Source organism: Heterodontus francisci, chromosome 2, assembly GCF_036365525.1.
Source record: "Heterodontus francisci isolate sHetFra1 chromosome 2, sHetFra1.hap1, whole genome shotgun sequence".
Classification (NCBI taxonomy): domain Eukaryota; kingdom Metazoa; phylum Chordata; class Chondrichthyes; order Heterodontiformes; family Heterodontidae; genus Heterodontus; species Heterodontus francisci.
This window is the reverse complement of record NC_090372.1, coordinates 19249927-19265870: the sequence shown is the minus strand read 5'-3', so window position 1 is coordinate 19265870 and position 15944 is coordinate 19249927. Positions and strand designations below refer to the sequence as shown.

Here is a 15944-nt window from a genome sequence, read left to right as displayed (position 1 = left end):
CGTCGGAGACGGAGAAACTGGGAGAATGGAATGGAGTCCTTACAGGAGGCAGGGTGTGAAGAAGTGTAGTCAAGATAGCTGTGAGAGTCGGTGGGCTTATAATGGATATTAGTAGACAGCCTATCCCCAGAGATGGCGACATAGAAGTCGAGGAAGGGAAGAGAAGTGTCGGAGATGGACCATGTAAAGGTGAGAGAAGGGTGGAAATTAGAAGCAAAGTTGATAATGCTTTCCAGTTCGGGGCGGCAGCAGGAAATGGCACCGATACAGTCATCAATGTACTGGAAAAAGAGTTAGGGCAGGGGGCCTGAGTAGGACTGGAACAAGGAATGTTTGATATATCCCACAAAAAGACAAGCATAATTAGGACCCATACGGATACCCATAGCAACACCTTTTATTTGAAGGAAGTAAGTGGAGTTGAAGGAGAGGTGGTGGAGGATGATTGCCTACCTCACCTTAAAAAAAAATCAAGTGGTGCTGTTAACATCTTTATAATGGGCGGCACAGTGGCGCAGTGGTTAGCACCGCAGCCTCACAGCTCCAGCGACCCGGGTTCGGTTCCGGGTACTGCCTGTGCGGAGTTTGCAAGTTCTCCCTGTGACCGCGTGGGTTTCCGCCAGGTGCTCCGGTTTCCTCCCACAGCCAAAGGCTTGCAGGTTGATAGGTAAATTGGCTATTGTAAATTGCCCCTAGTGTAGGTAGATGGTGGGGATGTGGTAGGGAATATGGGATTAATGGAGGATGAGTATAAATGAGTGGTTGTTGGTCGGCACAGACTCGGTGGGCCGAAGGGCCTGTTTCAGTGCTGTGTCTCTAAATAAAATAAATCATCAATCCCTTTTCTTATCCTTGCTGTTAAAGATGTCAACTGGCTGTGAAACAACTGGCTTCCTCAAGGAAGTCCATTTCACACATCAAATAATCTAGCCTCACTAACTAACTTGTGAGCATTGTACTTCCGTCCACTAACCTAAACTCATTGTTCAAGTTAGTTTGCTTACTTGGACTTTGTTTAAATAAAGAATGAGAGCTGGCATGGACTTGATGGGCCAACTGGCCTCCTTCGGTGTCATAATGACTCTATTATACTATATCATAACCAGTTTCCACCCCCACCGCCCCCACTGGTAGATGGCACAGCTACTCTCTGCCCTGTCCCCTGTGCAGAACTTTGAGGCCTTAGCCTTGTGATACTTTGGTGGGCAGCTTCAGGTGGAGAGTGGCATATGTGCACTATAGACCGCCTACGGCTAATTATGTATGTTTTCCACGAGCTACAGAGATATATTTAAGTTCGTTAATTTGTTAGCATGCAAAACGTGCACTGCACATTTGCTAAATTGTCAATAAGATACAAAGGATTAAGATACTATAGCTAGACATTGAAAAAGGACATCTGCATCAATGTCTAAGATTCGGTTCATGATCAAGATTGCCTTTTTTTTGTTTCATGATTCTGTAACATCAAGCTAGATTAAGAATTGAGAAATAGAATTCTGGCTTATGCACTGCAATCAACTTCCTTTCTACTGTTGCTCAGAGTATTCACCTTGTCAGATAAGGCCAATGAAGAGAAAGACTATTGAATTGAATTCTTATGAATTTTGCATATGTCTCAAAGACTTAAATTAGCTTTAGAACCTGTTGGGTCATTTTAGTTTCAAACCTCCCTAGAAATGTCAACATTCCTGCAAAATAAAATGCTAGCCTAATGGAAGACCCCTTACACAAGGCATGCAGACTGGTTGAAAACAAAGGTCAGTCTACAGTTACACATGTACTGTAAAATAAGGGCAAAAGTTCAAATTGACTTCAAAATTAGCTGAAGCAAAACAATTCTTAAGCCCACAAATTGAAGCTAACTGCAAGGGAGATGCATGTGGGATGGGAGAGCATATCCTGGGATGGATGAAGAATTGGCTGCATTCTCATACGCAGAGAGTTGTTATTAATGATAGCAGTTCGACGTGGAGACTGTTTACTAGTGGAGTCCCACTGAGATCAGTTTTAGGACCATTATTCTTTACTGCCCGTATTAATGATCTGGATGAAGGCACTGGGTGAACCTTCAGTAAGTTCACAGAGGACACTCAGATCTCTGTTGGTGTTGAAATGATGGCTGAGGAAATAAAAGACTTCAATCAAATCCAGATATGATGAAGAAGGGCCAGTGTCTGGCAGATGACATTTAATTTGAATAAATGTGGTGCTATTCAGAAGGGTGGGGTCAATGGCATGCATGGCTAAATATTAAAGCCTGCTGAGTGAGAAAGAGACTTAGGCATTATAATTGAGACACTAAAGTTCCTAATCAATGTCGTAAGACTATAGGTAAAAAACAGATATAGTACTGGGATATATCGTTAGCACAATCCAATATAAAACAAAGCGCTATAATGTCCTTTCACAACCTTTCAGTCTCATCTGGAATACTGTATCTACTTTCGGTCCCTTCACATGATGGTAAATATAGAAGCCCTGGAAAAGGTTCAGAGGAGTCACTAAAATGATCCCTAGTTTAAAAGCCCTTAGTTACCACAGTAGGCTTAGACAACTGGGACTTTTCACTCCAGCAAAGTATAGACTTCGAGGAGACTTGAGAAAAGACATTTCAAGTAACTTAGGAATTTGGCTATGCCTGGGCAGGTAGACATTTTGAATTATATAGATTAGACCGCCATCATTAATAACGAGCTCAGTAGACTCAATGTAGACATTGCAGCACTTCAGGAGACACGCCTCCCTGCGAGTGGATCTCTAGCAGAGCAAGACTACACCTTCTTCTGGCAGGGCAGGGATCCTGAAGAACCAAGACAGCATGGAGTGGGCTGCGCCATCAGAAACTCCTTGCTCAGCATGATAGAGCCTCCCTCAAATGGCTCGGAACGCATACTGTCCATCCGACTGCTCACCACCTCTGGTCCAGTACACCTACTCAGCATCTATGCTCCAACACTCTGCTCCCCTCCTGAAGCTAAAGACCAGTTCTACGAGCAACTCCATATCATTAGCAGCATCCCCAACACCGAACACCTATTCCTGCTGGGGGACTTTAATGCCAGGGTTGGGGCCGACCATGACTCATGGCCCTCCTGCCTTGGGCGCTATGGCGTTGGAAGGATGAATGAGAACGGGCAGAGACTGCTTGAGTTGTGTACCTATCATAACCTCTGCATCACCAACTCGTTCTTTCACACTAAACCCTGTCACCAGGTTTCATGGAGGCACCCAAGATCGCGTCGTTGGCACCAGCTAGACCTCATTGTCACAAGGCGAGCCGCCTTAAACAGTGTTCAAATCACACGCAGCTTCCACAGTGCAGATTGCAACACCGACCACTCCCTGGTGTGCAGCAAGGTTAGACTCAGACCAAAGAAGTTGCATCATTCCAAGCAGAAGGGCCACCCGCGCATCAACACGAGCAGAATTTCTCACCCACAGCTGTTACAAAAATTTCTAAATTCACTTGTAACAGCCCTTCAAAACACTCCCACAGGGGATGCTGAGACCAAGTGGGCCCACATCAGAGACGCCATCTATGAGTCAGCTTTGACCACCTACGGCAAAAGTGCGAAGAGAAATGCAGACTGGTTTCAATCTCATAATGAAGAGCTGGAACCTGTCATAGCCGCTAAGCGCATTGCACTGTTGAACTACAAGAAAGCCCCCAGCGATTTAACATCCGCAGCACTTAAAGCAGCCAGAAGCACTGCACAAAGAACAGCCAGGCGCTGCGCAAACGACTACTGGCAACACCTATGCAGTCATATTCAGCTGGCCTCAGACACCGGAAACATCAGAGGAATGTATGATGGCATGAAGAGAGCTCTTGGGCCAACCATCAAGAAGATCGCCCCCCTCAAATCTAAATCAGGGGACATAATCACTGACCAACACAAACAAATGGACCGCTGGGTTGAGCACTACCTAGAACTGTACTCCAAGGAGAATGCTGTCACTGAGACTGCCCTCAATGCAGCCCAGCCTCTACCAGTCATGGATGAGCTGGACATACAGCCAACCAAATCAGAACTCAGTGATGCCATTGATTCTCTAGCCAGTGGAAAAGCCCCTGGGAAGGACAGCATTACCCCTGAAATAATCAAGAGTGCCAAGCCTGCTATACTTTCAGCACTACATGAACTGCTATGCCTGCGCTGGGACGAGGGAGCAGTACCGCAGGACATGCGCGATGCCAATATCATCACCCTCTATAAAAACAAAGGTGACCGTGGTGACTGCAACAACTACCGTGGAATCTCCCTGCTCAGCATAGTGGGGAAAGTCTTTGCTCGAGTCGCTCTGAACAGGCTCCAGAAGCTGGCCGAGCGAGTCTACCCTGAGGCACAGTGTGGCTTTCGTGCAGAGAGATCGACCGTTGACATGCTGTTCTCCCTTCGTCAGATACAGGAGAAATGCCGTGAACAACAGATGCCCCTCTACATTGCTTTCATTGATCTCACCAAAGCCTTTGACCTCGTCAGCAGACGTGGTCTCTTCAGACTACTAGAAAAGATTGGATGCCCACCAAAGCTACTAAGTATCATCACCTCATTCCATGACAATATGAAAGGCACAATTCAACATGGTGGCTCCTCCTCAGAGCCCTTTCCTATCCTGAGTGGCGTGAAACAGGGCTGTGTTCTCGCACCCACACTTTTTGGGATTTTCTTCTCCCTGCTGCTTTCACATGCGTTCAAGTCCTCTGAAGAAGGAATTTTCCTCCACACAAGATCAGGGAGCAGGTTGTTCAACCTTGCCCGTCTGAGAGCTAAGTCCAAAGTACGGAAAGTCCTCATCAGGGAACTCCTCTTTGCTGACGATGCTGCTTTAACATCTCACACTGAAGAGTGCCTGTAGAGTCTCATCGACAGGTTTGTGGCTGCCTGCAATGAATTTGGCCTAACCATCAGCCTCAAGAAAACAAACATCATGGGGCAGGACGTCAGAAATGCTCCATCCATCAATATTGGCGACCACGCTCTGGAAGTGGTTCAAGAGTTCACCTACCTAGGCTCAACTATCACCAGTAACCTGTCTCTAGATGCAGAAATCAACAAGCGCATGGGAAAGGCTTCCACTGCTATGTCCAGACTGGCCAAGAGAGTGTGGGAAAATGGCGCACTGACACGGAACACAAAAGTCCGAGTGTATCAGGCCTGTGTCCTCAGTACCTTGCTCTATGGCAGCGAGGCCTGGACAACGTATGTCAGCCAAGAGCGACGTCTCAATTCATTCCATCTTCGCTGCCTCCGGAGAATACTTGGCATCAGGTGGCAGGACCGTATCGCCAACACAGAAGTCCTCGAGGCGGCCAACATCCCCAGCTTGTACACACTACTGAGTCAGCGGCGCTTGAGGTGGCTTGGCCATGTGAGCCGCATGGAAGATGGCAGGATCCCCAAAGACACATTGTACAGCGAGTTCGCCACTGGTATCAGACCCACCGACCGTCCATGTCTCCGCTATAAAGACGTCTGCAAACGCAACATGAAATCCTGTGACATTGATCACGTCGTGGGAGTCAGTTGCCAGCGTTCGCCAGAGCTGGCGGGCAGCCACAAAGACGGGGCTAAAATGTGGTGAGTCGAAGAGACTTAGTAGTTGGCAGGAAAAAAGACAGAGGCGCAAGGGGAGAGACAACTGTGCAACAGCCCCGACAAACAAATTTCTCTGCAGCACCTGTGGAAAAGCCTGTCACTCTAGAATTGGCCTTTATAGCCACTCCAGGCGCTGCTTCACAAACCAATGACCACCTCCAGGCACGTATCCATTGTCTCGCGAGATAAGGAGGCCCAAAAGAAGATGATTAGACAGAGCCAGGTGAAATTAATATGTGGTACCCAAGAACAGAACTAAATTAAATGTCAGGAGGTTTTTCTTTATCACAGTGGGTCACCGACCTCTAAACACATCAACTCATGCAATGAGTGGGGATTTTCTGCAAACATCCAAGAGAGACCTGAATGAGTTCCTGGGTGAGGCAGGTGCCAATACGTACAAAAGGCAGGCGAGTAATCAGGTGGCTTGCCCCATAGCTGCTGTGGTCTTCTGAACTCGTTGGGTTCTTTGGGTTTTTTTCCTACCTCTCCCAGGAGCTTATGTAGCTGCTGGTGGGCAGGAGCATTGAGGGTCATGATGCTTAATTGGAAAATATCTGTATGGGATAGGCTTAAAGGATTAGCTGGTATTTCCTGTCTGTCAATTTTGTATGTTGAATTTTGAAATAAGTTTGCATTCAGAAGGGAATTAGACTGTTATCTGCAAAGGAAGAATGTTCAAGGAGTTACGGGGAGAAGGCAGGGAGCTACACTAGGTGAATTGCTCATTTGGAGAGCCAGTACAGACATGATAGGCCGAATGACCTCCTTCTGAGCTGTAAAAATTCTGTGATAAGCTGTTTTGTACATCATGGCAACATAATGTCACCAAAGAATCCAGAAGCTCAGATGATGTTTTTAAGATGAGGTGAGGTGAGGTGAGAGTGACTGCCCTTGACATCAAGGCAGCATTTGACAGAGTATGGCATCAAGGAGCACTAGCAAAACTGGAGTCAATGGGAATCAGGGGGAAAACTCTCTGCTGGTTGGAGTCATATCTAGCACAAAGGAAGATGGCTGTGGTTGTTGGAGGTCAATCATGTCAGCTCCAGGACATCGCTGCAGGAGTTCCTCAGGGTAGTGTCCTGGGCCCAAACATCTTCAGCTGCTTCATCAATGACCTTCATTCAATCATCAGGTCAGAAGTGGGGATGTTCGCTGATGATTGCACAATGTTCAGCACCATTCGCGACTCCTCAAATACTGAAGCAGTCCGTGCAGAAATGCAGCAAGACCTGGGCAATATCCAGGCTTGGGCTGATAAGTGGCAAGTAACATTCGCGCCACCCAAGTGCCAGGCAATGACCATCTCCAACAAGAGAGAATCTAACCATCTCCCTTTGACATTCAATGGCATCGCCATTGCTGAATCCCCCACTATCAACATCCTAGGGGCTACCATTGACCAGAAACTGAACTGGAGTAGCCATATAAATACCATGGCTACAAGAGCAGGTCAGAAGCTAGGAATCCTGCGGCGAGTAACTCACCTCCTGACTCCCCAAAGCCTGTCCACCATCTACAAGGCACAAGTCAGGAGTGTGATGGAATACTCTCCACTTTCCTGGATGGGTACTGCTTCAACAACACTCAGAAGCTCGACACCATCCAGGACAAAGCAGCCCACTTGATTGGCACACCATCCACAAACATTCACTCCCTACACCACTGACGCACAGTGGCAGCAATGTGTACCATCTACAAAATGCACTGCAGCAATGCACCAAGGCTCTTTAGACAGCACCTTCCAAACCTGCGACCTCTACCACCTCGAAGGACAGGAGCAGCAGATGCATGGGATCACCACTACAAGTTCCTGACTTGGAACTACATCGCCGTTCCTTCACTGTCGCTGGGTCAAAATCCTGGAACTCCCTTTCTAACAGCACTGTGGGTGTACCTACCTCACATGGACTGTAGAATTAGAAAATATTTGGCCCAAATAGTTTTTTTGTCTTTTTTTGTAACAGACCTCTGCAGAGAAAATTTCTGTATTTTTTTCAGTGAGAGTTTTTTGTGTGGGGACTTTAAAAAGGGAACTTTCATATTTCAATCTGTGGGTTACTGCCTTGCTTCGTTACTGGTTAAGTCTCGTTTTCTAATAAACTGATAATTTTGTTGTTTATTAAAGAAACCTGGTTGATGTATTTCATTCTGGGATAAAGAGTAGAGTACATGATGGACCGCATCGGCAACTGGGTAAACATTTAAAAATATATATATGTTGTGATCTGTGGAGTAGTGGAATTAGAAAGGACAGTGCACTCCTCCTGCCTCATTTGTAACAAGAGTTTCACATCAATTTTGATTTGACAACCAATGATACAGACAGTGTTAACTACAAAGTGTCGCTAGTGCAGATTTTTTGGTGCTAGCCAATCATCTTTTGTTTTAAATTGAATCAGAAATTCTTATTAAGGTGATTGATTAAAATAGTGTGTGATGATTCTGAAAAACTGATAACATGATATATTTGTCAAATCAAACAGTGATAGATGTCATCCAAGAATCAGATGACTGCAAGATACAGATTCCTGCCTAATATCTGTTAGACTAACATTGGTTCTGAACTTGTAATTTAATTGCAGTATTCAGATTACATCAGAGAACACACAGCCAAATTTGAAATTTTGCCAGCAGCACTGTGCAGTGTAGTTTTTCTGAGGCCAAGTTCTTAAAATATATGATATATAAATAATAAGTTACATTACATTCCAGACTTTTACTGTATTTTCCAACATGTTTTTGCTGAACAGAATGCATTTCTTAAAAACACCAGAACTACTGTCACTTACCTTTTTGGAACACACGGACTTCAGTTTTCCCAAACAGTGACTTAGCCTTTTCATAGTCATTTATAACTACATCGTAATCACCCTGAAAAAAAGAAACATACATCATATAGAACAGTTGAATTCTGAAGGGGCCCTTAGCATATACTTTTCAAAAAAGTGTTAATAATCACACCTTTTGAATATTCCTTTCAATATTAAGAGGAAGATTAAAGAGAAACTTAAAACGCTGAAGAACATTTAGGGCATTTCTTGTAGAATCTGCTTTGTCTTTGCGTCCCAAGACTTCTTGGAACAGCGTATCTGCAGTGTTACTTGCTCCTGGAAAGAAATAAAAGATTTATGTAAATATATTACAGCAATCTAGAATACTGCTACTTTCAGAAGGACAACACACTGATGTAAGTCAGCAGTTTGACTTGTCAAAAGATTGATAGCTTCACGTCAAATTTATTTTAAAATTTTTATTACATAGGTAATTTCACAAAACCCGGGCCAATAGCTTGCATTTATGTTGCAACCTCAACTTCACTGCAGACCAATGCTATAGTTGTAATTTAAAGGTAGCTTCAATCTGTAATTAGGGCCCAATCTGACAATAAGGCTGATGTGACTCCTTCATGCAAGGAGTCTCACTCTGCTTCACTTCAGAGCAGGTAAGCCCTCAACTTTAAAAGTCCACTATAGAAGTTCAGTGTTGTAAAGTGGAAGCCACTTCACATAAATGCTAAACGTTTAATGTAAATAAAATTACAATACTCTTATATGAGACAGTCAAACTAAAGGAGCAAACTTAATTTAATGTCTGGTTTAAAATGTGTATCTGGAAATAAGAGGTAAATTCAGTTAGTAGGCAAGCTAGTAGAGAAAAATCCCAGTAACTATCTAGATCATGAACTACATGCTGGGAGGTGTTTTTCTTCCTATATGATAAAAGGTTTTAATGTTAAGGCCTCTTGTACAACTCACTTTAATTATTATTTTTATCTTTTTCAAACAGTTTGTTTTTCTTTACCACTGTGTATTGGCCCGCTGACTAGCATTTCTATACAAGCAAAGGCACATATTTTTGCCTCAAATACGAAAACAACAATCAGAAAAGGAGTTTATAAATTGTCAAGTATTTTGATCATTGTTCATGCATATGTCTCCAAAATACTTCTAAATGTTCTTACTCAACAGACTTGTGGAAGAACTTTCACCAATTATTAATGCCTACTTTGCTTCCCTTTCAGTTTTTAAACGAAAAAAATTAAATTTGGCAAAAACCAAAAAAAAAAATGTCTAAAATAGATTTGTTGTTTAGCGTTTCCAGAAAGGGTTTGCATTATTTGGTCTGGTGACTATACTTTAAGCAAAGATAGAAAAAAAAGCATGTCGATCACACTGGGTGGCTTGCATGCCATTTTCTACAGTCAGCTGCATGGGTGGCCCACAGAAAATTAAATGTAGTCTGTGAAATACCTACATTCACATTTAGCTGCAATGTGTACACTGAGTCTGAGATTTTTTTTATGCATCAGCATAAGCATCTAAGTGAAATTTATTTCTCCATTAAGGAGAAAAAAAAATTAACTTCATTGCAAAGTTAGCTCTCTCATTTAATAGCAATTGCAATATTATCCACTTTAAAGGAACCAGTCATTTATTCAAGTTTATTTACTTAAGTTAAAGGAAAAGTACTTGTTTATTTACTGTACATTATCATGATTCATTTCCCTTCCAGCAACTTGTAAGAATGTTAAAGAGATATGTCAAATAGAGTACTCCTATTTCAGTGATAAAGTAGAAAACCAGTGACCGGCCCCTTCATTAAACCTTGCTACATTTCCATTTCAGATTTCCTTCATCTTAATCTGGATGATACTGAATAAATTCAAGAAAAGAAACAAGAATGATGCAAGTTGGAAAAAGGCTGTTGACAATGCATGCTTTACAATTACAAGTGAGAGATCATTTCTATGCTTTATTTTTAGCAGAGGGTACATGATTAATAAATCAGGGCCATTAAAGTTGTAATTTTGCAATAGAATAAAGTTTTGGCTACTATTAAGCTATATTCAAATATCAGATCATTTAATTATTTCTTTACTGTTTTAAAATAAAGTTAGTTGAATTGCATAAGTTTCCACTGTGCTTTAGTTACAAAAATAGACCCTTTATCAAATTTCTCTTATTACTGTATTGAACACAGATACACTCTTCAGTTTCAGCAGCACAGATAGCTGAAAACAACAATCAGAAAAGGAGTTTATAAATTGTCAATTTACGCTGCTAAACAGTTTCAGGAAGCCTGCTTATTCATATTATATATTTGTGGAAAAAGTACTTCCAGGGCTGAATTTTACCAGCCCCTCGACGCCGCGGCATGGGGTCCGGTAAAATTCTGCAGAGGGAGGCCGGCCTCGACCCGCGACGTCGAGAAGGGCCCGCCGCATATTATTGGCAGCGGGGGGACCTCGGTGAGGGCCCTTCATCTCCATATGCACGGAGTTCCGAATCGAGAACCTGGTGGGGGAGGGGGGAGAAATAAAATTTTCAGGGCGGGAGGGGTGGAGGAGCAGGGAAATCAATTTTTATTGGATGTGGGGATGGTGGGAAGGGGTTGAAGGGCAAAAGATTAAAGGCTGGGGAGGAAAGTTTGGGTATTTGAAAAATCAATTGATGGTCATTTCAGGCTATTTAATAAAAATCTATTATATTTTCCCTTTAAAAATTATAATTATTTGTTAGGGCTTAAAGCCCTTTAAAAATGGTGCCGAACGTCATTGCCGGGGACGCAGCGGCCGCCCCATGTCAACAGGGGTGGGTGCTCCGCCCCCATTATTTAAATGAGCCCCCACACGAAATATCGCAGGGGTTCCTCGGCAACCGCTGAATGCAGGCACCCTGCTGAATTTAAAGGGCGACACCGCACAGCAGGCGCCCGAATAAAATTCAGCCCTTATTGTGTAAAATGGATCTTGTGTCCCCACATTATAAGACATCCACCATCACTGATATGAGTTCTTCTATACAAGACTTTGTCAATTTTACAGTCTTTATTTCTTAATATTTACACACTGAACCCAACAATCATACTTTTCAATTATGGAAGGCACTAATATGCACAAATTTGAAGAAACATCCCCCACGCCCTTTGTGTGTCGATACAAGTTGAGAGATATGATGACAAATCACTGCGCATCTTTTTAAATAGGATGTAGACACTGCAAGCTTTAATCTGAAAATCCCATTTGCAAAAATGAAAATACACACCAATGTAATTGGTGTTCATTATCATATTGAAACTTGGATAAATTTCTAAATATCAAGATTACAGGTCACTGCCCATTTACAGCAATTTAAGGAGAGATCCAATTAAATTGTTTAACCATTTCTTTACATAGATATCGCTGGAAAAGCACAACTTACTGTTGAGTACATTCTCCAGTCTCTGCGTCATAGATCCTTCCACTTTTTCCGTGCCATCTACTTCCAGTTTTTGATGAATTGCTGGAATAAAATATGCAGTTAGCTCAATGAGCAACCATTGATTTTAAGGCAAAAAAAAAGTACAACTTTAAACACCACTTTTTTTCCACAACCACTTTACATTACTTCACCACTTTTGGTTCCTGGACTTAATACAAAAATAACTTCCAATTTCCTCTAGATAACTAACAAAACTAAGAGTAGACAATTTTATAAACTGTAAAATAACTGATCTAACATATAGCATTATTTTGTTACAGAAGCATTCTGCCTAATAAATTTATTTTGAGTGAATTAAATTAAAAATACATCTAAAGCACATTTTCAGTACTGACAAGTAATATTTAACAAAATCAGAGCTAAATAAAAAGAGCAAACAGATGGTAACAAAAAAGTGTAAACTTAAAATTATGAATCAAATTCTCTCAGCTGAATTTCAAATAATAAAAAAAATAATTTAAAAAATACAATTAAAAAAAATACAAATGACAACTGTTCATTGAAAATCAACAGATTTGAGAAATCGTGACCTAAAAGATAGATTACCTATCTGGTAGGGTCTTTTCTCAATCCTTAAATTATATGCATCCCAAAAGCACTATAACAGTACTCACTGGTTTGGCAGGTTCCAGCAAAGCAACATGCTGAGTGCACACATGGAAATTTCATGATTTTGTAGATAGCCAGTACTGCACATGGCCTCCCACCACCATGTCAAAGCAAACAGGATCTATTCCATTCAAGCCAATTTGTTGCCACCCAGTTTTTTGTGTCAGGCCTTACATGCCCTAAACATTCTACAGAAATAGGTTGGATCAGACAGCATTAAACATTGTTAATTAATCTGGGCCAGATTTTATAAGCTCCAAAATGGCAGCCCAAAGCGCCGCGGTGATCTCAAGTGCGGTGGCTCATTTAAATAGCCGGGATAGGCCGCCGCCCCCCCTCCCCCCCACCCAATCACGTACAGGGAACGGGCTGTCCGTCCCTGGGAATGGCGTCAGCTGCCTGTGCACAGGTGCTGATGCCATTTTTAAAGGGCTGTTAGCCATACTGGCTTATTTAAATATTTAAAGATAGATTGAATTAAATAAATGCATTTCTTTTTCCCCTCTCCCACCCCCCAATAATATTAATTATTTGCCCATTCCCCCCAAAACAATTACCTTTACCATCCAACTTCCCCCCCCTCCCCCACCCACAAACTTTAAACTATAACCCTTCCCACCATCCCCTACACCCATGGTGTTAATTTGACCTCGTGTCCACCCCTCCCCCTGCCCCACACTGAAACTTGAGACCTTCCCCCTCCCCACCAGTGTTGCACCTCGTTTTACTGGATGGGGATCTGAAGATGGGCGAGTGCTGGCCGCCAGTACAAAGATCATGGCGGGCCATCAAGAGGAGGCATAAGTATATTCAAGATCAATTAATTTAATTGATTTAAATATTCAAATTGTGGTCCTGTCACCCAGCGGCAAGGAGGTCACCACAGTGCCTTGCCACCGCCGGGAGGTTCAGGCTGGGCCCTGCCAGCGTCGAGATCCGTGGTGGGCCTCGTCCGGAGTAATCTTCTTGCACCGCCCCCCGGCCACGGATCCCAACGTCGAGGGCTCCCTAAAATCCAGCCCAGTGTTTTCTTCTTTAGCTTTCTCAGGAGTCCAAAATGTTGACGATAGTTGGTATGATGATGGTAAAGCCCTGAATAGATCATACTGGGCTGTACTTTTCAGGATAATACAAAAGAAAGCTAGGCTTCTTGTTCCCCGCATCATGGGCTGAATTTTATACAGTCCTCAATGTCAGGAACGGTGGCGGGGGGGGGGGCATGAAGATTACTCCGGATGAGGTCCACCACCAACCTTTATGCCGGCAGGGCCCATCCTGATCTCAATGGAGGTGGAGAGGCCTCGTGGAGGCCCTCATGCCGCTCGGTGACGGGACCACAATTTACATATTTAAATAAACTACCTTACCTGAATTAACGAAGGTCCTGATTTGCCGCCACGATCTTCATTCTGCCAGCCGGCACTGCCGCGTCTTCAAATCCCTGTCCAGGGAAGGGGGAGGAGGCAGGTTTCTCAGTACGGGAAGGGGGAGCGGAGTCAAACTTACCTGATTGGTCGGTGGGAAGGGGTAAAGGACAAAGGTTCTGAACTTTGTGGGGTGGGGGATGGGGAGAGGTGGTCATATATTCAAGGTAAGTATTTCGGGGGAGGGGATGAAGGCCAGGAATGACATGTAATGATATTGGGGGGGGGGTTGGGAGGGGGCCTGGAAAGATTTTCGTATTCATTTTTATTGACTTTAAATTCACTGTCTCTTTAAAAATCTCAACTGTCATTTAGGACTCTAAGCCCTTTAAAAATGGCACGGCTCACTCGCGCCCGCCACGCGATCAGGTGGTGGGCCACCCCGGCCATGCTAATGAGCAGCCGCATTTGGAATTGCGGCGGCTCCGCAACATGCATCCAGAGGATGCAGGCCATCATTTTTTTCAGCTCAGAAATATAGCTACAGGCTGGAGCAAAACTGGAGAAGCAATAACCATCCAGGTGGTTATATCTAACCTATTAAAAAGAGATTGGCGACTTTTTGGTTACCTAAGCAACAAAGTATCTTTAGTTGGGGGGAAACAAACTGGCACAATGGTGCAAGTTCTAGGATTTTAAACAAAGCAGGAGTACGAAAGCACATGCCCCACTCCTCACCTTCTAGGACATAATATTTTCATGTGGGTGCTCAGCATCTCCACAGTGTATTAAGACAGGCTAATGTGGCAGATGCAGAATGAAGACTATGCAATTTACTACCTCAAGATCAAGATATACATTCATCAGCAATAATCTTTTGCTATGTGCTCTACGATTTGAATTAATTTTACCTAAATGACATATTTGCCGACTCCTACAAATAATCGGAGTCTCAGAATTTGATTTGTCTGACTCTCAGTTGATCATAGTAATAGCATCTGGTGTGACTACAGTATTTCCCCTTACCACCTCTTCCTGCTGTGATGGCAAGCGACAAGGTTCTCTCGTCTCCCTTCTCTTCCCCCTTCCTTTGCATCATAGTTGCAGCCACCACCCTGTTGAATTTCAGCTTGATCTAATTCAAAAGCTACTGCTTCAGAGAATCTCTGAATTCAAATCCCCTACTTAGGGGAAATTTTTTAATATTGAAAACAAACTGTCTACTTAAAGAAAACAATTATTTGGGTTACAAAGCTCCTCACCCACATTTCATTTTAAACAGGATTAGAAAAACTATTTTTAAACTATACAAGAAATTAATTGAATGGCACTTAAACATTTTTGCTGAGATCTGCCACTATCACTTACTTTCTCCCAGAAAAGGCAATTCTTTTCCTTCCTGAGTGATTATTTAGAAACCAAAAATTCTGTTAAATAACATCTGCATTTATCCAACATTTTATCACTTTGAAATCTAGCAAAGCAATTCCTGTAATGAATTACTTTTTGAAGTACAGTATCTTTTATATTGATGGTCTTGATGTCAAGTGTATGGAAATTCAGACATAACTGGCATAGTTATCACTAGATATTAAATGTCAGACAAGTAGCAAAAGTCCCTACAGTAGCTATATACTACTACAAAAACAGACCATGAAAAACAGTTTGTAGAAATTTTTGAAATACCTGCATGTTTTTCCAAAAGAAATTGCTCTGCCAAGTAAGTAAAACATCAGTCCTCTCAACCTCAACTCACCACCAGTGGACTGACCTTGCATCCAGACATAAAAGACCACCTCTAATGTGACAATTCTAATAATACATTTGATATTGATCCACGCCTTGGCACTCAAGATTACTCCCTTACAAAGAGTTTTTTTTTTAAAAGATACTGGTACTTTTATCTAAACTATTCGGACATTATTCTGCTACATGTGTTCTATTTTTATATTCATTATGAATTACATTTTGTATGTTTTGTGTTGCAGAATTATGCATACTAAGAACTTGGTTGAAATGGCCCGTATAAAATGTCCTTTGAGTAATCAAACCACAAACAAAAAAAAGGCAATTATCCAATCTCTCTGTTCTGGATTAAATCA

The 15944-nt window shown here is 42.6% G+C and overlaps 1 protein-coding gene across 2 annotated transcripts in view; it reads right to left on the bottom strand.

Moving 5' to 3' along the window:
- Positions 1-15944, bottom strand: part of exoc2 (exocyst complex component 2) — a 332668-nt gene that overhangs the window by 210752 nt on the left and 105972 nt on the right. For both annotated transcript variants that reach the window (XM_068055321.1, XM_068055329.1), the window contains exons 7-9: positions 11810-11890; positions 8571-8716; positions 8399-8480 (exon numbers count right to left, since the gene is read on the bottom strand). In XM_068055321.1, the coding sequence (XP_067911422.1) occupies positions 8399-8480; positions 8571-8716; positions 11810-11890 (309 nt within the window). The remainder of the gene's footprint in view (positions 1-8398; positions 8481-8570; positions 8717-11809; positions 11891-15944) is intronic.